The sequence below is a fragment of the Palaemon carinicauda genome, unplaced genomic scaffold, assembly GCF_036898095.1.
Source record: "Palaemon carinicauda isolate YSFRI2023 unplaced genomic scaffold, ASM3689809v2 scaffold1825, whole genome shotgun sequence".
Lineage (NCBI taxonomy): Eukaryota > Metazoa > Arthropoda > Malacostraca > Decapoda > Palaemonidae > Palaemon > Palaemon carinicauda.
Genome location: NW_027169398.1, coordinates 7,826 through 15,000, shown reverse-complemented (window position 1 = coordinate 15,000; position 7,175 = coordinate 7,826). Strand labels below are relative to the sequence as shown.

General features: G+C 39.7%; 1 protein-coding gene across 1 annotated transcript; it reads right to left on the bottom strand.

Moving 5' to 3' along the window:
• Positions 1-488: 488 nt before the first annotated feature.
• Positions 489-6,636, bottom strand: LOC137635836 (DNA damage-inducible transcript 4-like protein). The gene is made up of 3 exons (XM_068368272.1): positions 6,491-6,636; positions 5,206-5,304; positions 489-3,409 (listed from the first exon to the last, which is right to left on the bottom strand). Exons 1-3 carry the CDS (start codon positions 6,634-6,636, stop codon positions 3,271-3,273), a joined length of 384 nt encoding a protein of 127 aa, XP_068224373.1. The 3' UTR covers positions 489-3,270.
• Positions 6,637-7,175: the final 539 nt, after the last annotated feature.

Here is a 7,175-nt window from a genome sequence, read left to right as displayed (position 1 = left end):
AATCACTCCCAAAACCATATGAGAAGACATTTTCATGACCTTAACCTTTGGTCCAATTACTCCCGAAACCATATGTCAAGACATTTTCATGACCTTAACCTTGACCTTTGGTCCAATCACTCCCAAAACCATGATAGGGCAACAAGGCTTTTTTCATATTTTCGTGACCTTAACCTTGACCTTTGGTCCAATTACTCCCGAAACCATATGGCAAGACATTTTCGTGACCTTAACCTTGTCCTTTGGTCCAATCTCTCCCGAAACCATATGACAAGACACTTTCGTGACCTTAACCTTGACCTTTGGTCCAATCACTTCCAAAATCTGACGAAATTACCCTTGGATCATGGCCAACCATCCCACCAAATTTGATGCGATTCGGTCAAATAGTTTTTGAGTTATGCGAATTGCGAACACACAGCCGTATACGCTTATTAAAACACAACCTTGGTGAAGGTAAGAAGGGAACATGAAATAAAAAACCAACATTCACATTTCATTGTTCATTATTTCAAAATTGAGCAGATCTGGCGAAGACACTAACAAGCGTCGGAAGACAATTCTATTAAAAAATATATTTCACAAAAGGAGAATTTTATACAATATTGTGAAATCTCGAAAATTAACATTATAAAAAAAACCTATGTACACCTGCGAAGGATGATGATGACGGAGGTATATTTACAATGATGAAAGAAATGTATTGTCAAAGTACTGTACAGTAGACATGAATGGCTTCTATATACAGGTGGAGGCGATGCTAATGAAATACAGGCGATGACTTTATACACGGCGCGATTCGATGATTTCAGAATTTGATGGTGAAATGTCGTCGCCTGGGAAAGGAACTCCCAGAGATGTATAAAAGAATAATGTATACAGTATAAAAAAAAAGCATCTCCGATGACGGATAAAATGCTTCGAACTTATAAGAAACATGTTAAAACATGTAATATTTCGGTAGAGTCCCGCCCAGGGCCGTTACCGCTTGCCAGTATATAGGAGCTTGATGTTTTCCTTTTTTCGCGAGCGAAGCAAGCCCACAGCGAAGCAAAAACCGTTAGACTATCAAAATATTATCGAAATCTAGTGGTTTTTGCTCAGCCATGCGCTTGCTTTGCTCACAAAAACCGCTTGGCAGTGCATAGGAGCTTGATGTTTTCCTTTTTTCGCGAGCGAAGCAAGCCCACAGCGGAGCAAAAACCGTTAGACTCTATCAAAATATTATCGAAATCTAGTGGTTTTTGCTCGGCCATGCGATCGCTTCGCTCGCGAAAAAAAAACAAACTTCAAGCTCCTACGCACTGGCAAGCGGTAATGGCGCTGAGTTTTCTACAAAAATATTACCAAACATGTAGGTCAATTTCATGAGTTGATGGTCCCCCAGTTTCCATGGTTCGGTTGATGTCTCAAACGAAATTCACTGGGTAACGAATCCAATCTGACATTACTCTACTTATAAAAGTTGATTCCTGCTGGAATAATTCTATCTTGATAGGCTGGCATACTACGCAACAGAAACGTTCTGCAATCTAGATTTTACCGTGATTCAGTTGTTAGGGACGGGTCTGCTCTGTGATAGCAGCCAAAGATGATCAGCTCAATCTGTATTAGAGCAAAGGTCTATTGCAGGAAAATGACCAAAGTAATTGTTCCATGTCTTAGGGACCACAAGTCAATAGTATGCAAACAGACAACGTGGTTCTGTTCAGTCGCTAGAAGACAGAAAGTTTATGGTATGAAAAGAGCTGAAATTGGTTCTGTTCCAAGTCTACGGGTCCACAAGTCGACAGTATGAAAACAGCCAAAACTGATTCTGTTCTAAGTCCAGGGGACCACAAATCAACAGTATGAAATGGACAAAATGGTTCTAGGCTCTGAAGATTAAATTCATAAACGTAGACTCATCGTTCAGTCAATGAACAAGAAATGAAACCATTAAATTAAACTCTTGCATCAACAGCAATTTCTACCTCAAGGTCTCGCGACTAGTGTTAAGTGTTAGACTTACGTCCTAAGCCTTATGCTACAAACCATTCACCTCAAGTTGAGACTTGGAATATTTCAAGTGATACAAAACTAAGCCTGCCTCCTTCACCCTGATATTACAATTACATCATTATATTTAAAGTTATTTCCACTTAAAAAGTATGATCTTAACAGGTAGAAGCTTATCTAACCAAACAAAATCCACTGAAAATTTGGCCGTCGGTCACTCTAACTTCTTGGTCACCTGTGTTTCCAAAAAGTGATCTTGTAGCATCCAATTAAGAAGGGGATTACCTCTAGTCTACATTAACAAAGATGACATTGTTCTAATCCAGAAAATAAACAGAAGGTAAACATTTCTAATACGTAAAAACAATGCCCGCTTTTCTTGTCTGTTTACCGGGTTCCTTTTCGTCTATCGTAACAAACACATTCAAAAGCACATTAAGTTACAGTCGCTTGTCTGATATTGCAAAATGGCAACAATTCCATCGGTTCTAACAAGATCCAACTAACTACAATTTTTAAATATCTTAAATAATACAGATCATAGTCTCCCTACATCAAAACCAGGACTCTTAACATTATTACACAGAAAAATGTTGTGGGTTACTGGTTTCACATCCGATAGACTTGTCTCTGGAGCCTACGTCAAAATTTACGCAATGCTACCATTACGAAAAGCAATGATTTAATGTTAAAAGAATCTACCTGCTCCATGGACTCGTCAAAATAATACTCCAAACTGTAATACTTAATGTAACACAAATTTTGCACGCAGACGGTCAGCTATATCAAATGAACCTCGAAAAGTAATGGGCACTATTAACTATTACTTATAATCAACTGGTATTCCATTGGTTAGTAAGAACATACAAAACAAAATTAATACTACTGAAAAATTTAAAATTAGCTCTGACAGGGTACATTAAGGAGCAAAGACACAGTGGGTTTTAAATCCCTGGCAGGCACCAGTGTGACTGGCGAACCGCCAGGAGGACTCGCATCAAGCAGTCTGCGATGACATCAAATAGAACTCTGCAGTTTGTGGTGACAATCCGTGAACTTATCCAGCTCACAGAAATCGAGACCAACTGACGTCCACAAACCTTCGAAGGTTTCTGAACGCAGACGATGCTCTCCAGAAGCATCAAGAGGACGACATGGCAGTGCGAGGTGCAGAAATTGGAAGCCAGTGATCTCTTGGCAAGATTTTGGAAGACTTCAGGAGGATATATTTGGTCGTTAGTGCATTTTTAAGCAAACCGCGGTTGCAGTCGGTCATGGTTTGCAGAGCCTCTTGACGGAATAGCTGGAGTTGAGCTGCAGAGTCCTCTCGTCGGAAGCTGGGTGTCTGAAGAGAGTCAGCTGGATGAGTGTCTTGGGTTCGTGCCTTGGGTCGGCTACCACTTGTGCCAATCTGCAAGGAAAAAGTAAAGAAATGTAGAGATGGCTATAAAAAAAAAAAATTAAATACAAATGTTAGCATATAGTGAATCAATCTACTGTGTATTATTGGCTATCTATAGAATGTAAAATGGACGATTTATGCAAGGAGTACTGCAGTAATTGGCAATCATGAAAACCTATGGAGGCTTGCTAACAAAAGCTTCGGAAATGGTTGCTGTATTTGTTCAGTGGCTACTTCCCACCTCATAAGGGTAGAAGAATAGACTCTTTAGCTAAGGTAAGCAGCTCTTCTAGGAGGACACTTCAAAATCAAAACATTGTTCTCTTGAGTAGTGCCATATCTACTGTCTTGGGTAAGAGTTTTTCTTGCTTGAGGGTACACTCAAGACAGAATGTTTCTTTATTTCCTTTCCCCACTGAGCTATTTTCACTGTTAGAGTCCTTGGGCTTGTAGCATCCTGCTAGGAGAAGGAATCTCCAAAATCAAACCACTGCTGTTCTCTAGTCTTGGGTAGTGCCATAGCCTCTGTAATGTGGCCTTACACTGTCTTGGGTTAGAGTTCTCTTGCTTGGGGGTACACTCAGACAGATCTATGTTTCTTTAGTTCCTTTCCCCCACTGAGCTATTTACCCCGTTGGGGTCCTTGGGCTTGTAGTATCCTTCTAGGAGGACATTCCAAAATCAAACCACTGCTGTTCTCTAACCTTGGGTAGTGCCATATCCACTGTCTTGGGTTAGAGTTTTCTTGCTTGAGGGTACACTAAGACAGACTATTCTATGTGTTTCCTTATTCCTTTCCCAACTGGGATATTTTCCCTGTTGGAGCCCTTGGTCTTTTAGCATCCTGCTAGGAGAAGGACACTCCAAAATCAAACCACTGCTGTTCTCTAGTCTTGGGTAGTGCCATATCTACTGTCTTGGGTTAGAGTTCTCTTGCTTGAGGGTACACTCAGACACACTATTCTATCTTTTCTCATTTCCTTTCCCCACTGGGCTATTTTCCCTGTTGGAGTCCTTGGGCTTGTGGCATCCTCCTAGGAGAAGGACACTCCTAAGTCAAATCACTGCTGCTCTCTAGCCATATTCACTGTCTTGGGTTGGAGTTCTCTTGCTTGAGGGTACACTCAGACACACTATTCTATCTTATTTCTCATTTCCTTTCCCAACTGGGCTATTTTCCCTGTTGGAGCCCTTGGGCTTGTAGTATCCTTCTAGGAGGACACTCCTAAATCAAACCACTGCTGTTCTCTAGCCTTGGGTAGTGCCATATCCACTGTCTTGGGTTAGAGTTCTCTTGCTTGAGGGTAAACTCAGACACACTATTCCATCTGTTTTCTCGTTTCCTTTCCCAACTGGGCTATTTTCCCTGTTGGAGCCCTTGGGCTTGTAGCATCCTGCTAGGAGAAGGACTCTCCAAAATCAAACCACTGCTGTTCTCTAGCCTTGGGTAGTGCCATATCCACTGTCTTGGGTAAGAGTTCTCTTGCTTGAGGGTACACACAGTCAGACTATTCTATCTGTTTCCTTCATTTTTCCCAAGTGGGCTATTTTCCCTGTTGGAGCCCTTGGTCTTTTAGCATCCTGCTAGGAGAAGGACACTCCAAAATCAAACCACTGCTGTTCTCTAGCCTTGGGTAGTGCCATATTCACTATCTTGGGGTAGAGTTCTCTTGCTTGAGGGTACACTAAGACTATTTTATGTTTTCTCGTTTCCTTTCCCAACTGGGCTATTTTCCCTCTTGGAGTCCTTGCTTTGCCAACTTGTGTTGTAATGTAGCTAATAATAATAATTCAACTCAACTTACCTCTTGGAAATTCCATTATCTTCAAGGTACAGGTCAATCAATGCCCCCCGAAGGCCACTCGAATGTTTTGAAGCCAGGTCGAGGATGTCGTGAGAGGCCCTGAAAAGACCAAAAAAAAAAAAAATTTAGTTAATTAAATGAAATTATTTAAACCAGTGCCAATACTTACAAGGTTGGCACTGTACACAGTGCGTTGGTATCTGATCTTAATTCAAGGTTAACTTTTTTTTTATCTTTTATTATAAAAATACAATTACATCTTAGCAATTTACATTATATACGTAATTATTCTTTACAAAATACTGATATGAACTACATTGTTTTACATAGCTATAAATCAGCTCAATACAAAATTAAATCAATTAATAAATATATATGCAATAAATTTTATTGTACAAATGTTCTTAAATATTTAAGTAATTATCATAAATGTACTCTTTTGTAAATATCTTATTTAATTCTTTTTTTAAAGTATTCCTTATTAAATTTTTTGTTTTTAACATTCTATTCCTAATGAATATAAGTAAATTTGGGTCATCCGTTAACAGTCCTATAGATCGCCCATACCACTTGACTCCTGCTAAAAAATCCGATATCAAAACCATTGCAGTATTTTCATCCTTATTTGACACAGTTTCAAAGTTAGGTTAACAAGTGTTCTCAAAATAGACGGTTCATAGATTCACTTGAATTCTGGTTTTGTCTACAAATTCTACACTGGAGGACAAATGCCTCAGACATGTCCTTAATCAAGTCTGGAGTTTGGCCAGTTTTCATCCCCACGCTGGCCAGCTGCTATCTGATAACGGTGGGAGACCCTAGTCTGGCCACTCACAGCATGGCCATGACTAGTACACCTTTGCTAAAAATTGGCAATACCCAAACCATTTCAATAATTTAAGGTATCCTCATTGGGAGAGAGAGAGAGAGAGAGAGAGAGAGAGAGAGAGAGAGAGAGAGAGAGAGAGAGAGGATACTGTAATGGAAATGAAAACTATCAGGTTGTAAGGAGAGAGAGAGAGAGAGAGAGAGAGAGAGAGAGAGAGAGAGAGAGAGAGAGAGAGAGAGAGAGAAGATACTGTAGTGAAGAGGAAATAAATTATCAGGTTAATGTGAGGGGAGAGAGAGAGAGAGAGAGAGAGAGAGAGAGAGAGAGAGAGAGAGAGAGAGAGAGAGAGAAAAGTTGGCTTTGTTGTAGAGTCATTCCTACCTGAGAGAGAGAGAGAGAGAGAGAGAGAGAGAGAGAGAGAGAGAGAGAGAGAGAGAGAGTGAGAGATTTCCTCACCTCCTGAGTGTATTCCTGGGTAAGATGACGTTTTCGCAGGTGAGGTATCTCTCAACGCCTCTGTATAGAACACTCTTCAGTTTCTTCATGACCAGACCAGCTTCTCGACTCTCCACGTCCTCTGTAAAGAAGGATAATGGGTACATTAATAATAATAATAATAATAATAATAATAATAATAATAATAATAATAACAGATTGTTAGTATTTTATATGTAATAAAAAACTTGATGCGAGTGTTCGTATGATTTAAAATTCTCTCTCTCTCTCTCTCTCTCTCTCTCTCTCTCTCTCTCTCTCTCTCTCTCTCTCTCAATGAAGAACATACTGGTAATATAACTACTCTATCTGTCTAGCAATAATTAATATACTGGTAAAATAATCCTCTCTCTCTCAATGAAGAACATACTGGTAATATAACTACTCTATCTGTCTAGCAATAATTAATATACTGGTAAAATAATCCTCTCTCTCTCTCTCTCTCTCTCTCTCTCTCTCTCTCTCTCTCTCTCTCTCTCTCTCTCTCTCTCTCTCTCTCTCTCTCTCTCAATGATCAAAATGCTGATAATATAACCTTAAAAACTATTCTATCTCTCTCTCTCTTGCAATGGTTAATATACTGGTAAAATAATTCTCTCTCTCTCTCTCTCTCTCTCTCTCTCTCTCTCTCTCTCTCTCTCTCTCT

Coding starts and splice junctions, on each gene's coding strand:
- LOC137635836 (XM_068368272.1), bottom strand. CDS start 6,636: ATGTACCCATTATCCTTCTTTACAGAGGACGTGGAGAGTCGAGAAGCT. Junction 5,305..6,490: donor CCCAGGAATACACTCAGGAG/GTGAGGAAATCT, acceptor TGGTCTTTTCAG/GGCCTCTCACGACATCCTCG. Junction 3,410..5,205: donor GATAATGGAATTTCCAAGAG/GTAAGTTGAGTT, acceptor TTTTCCTTGCAG/ATTGGCACAAGTGGTAGCCG.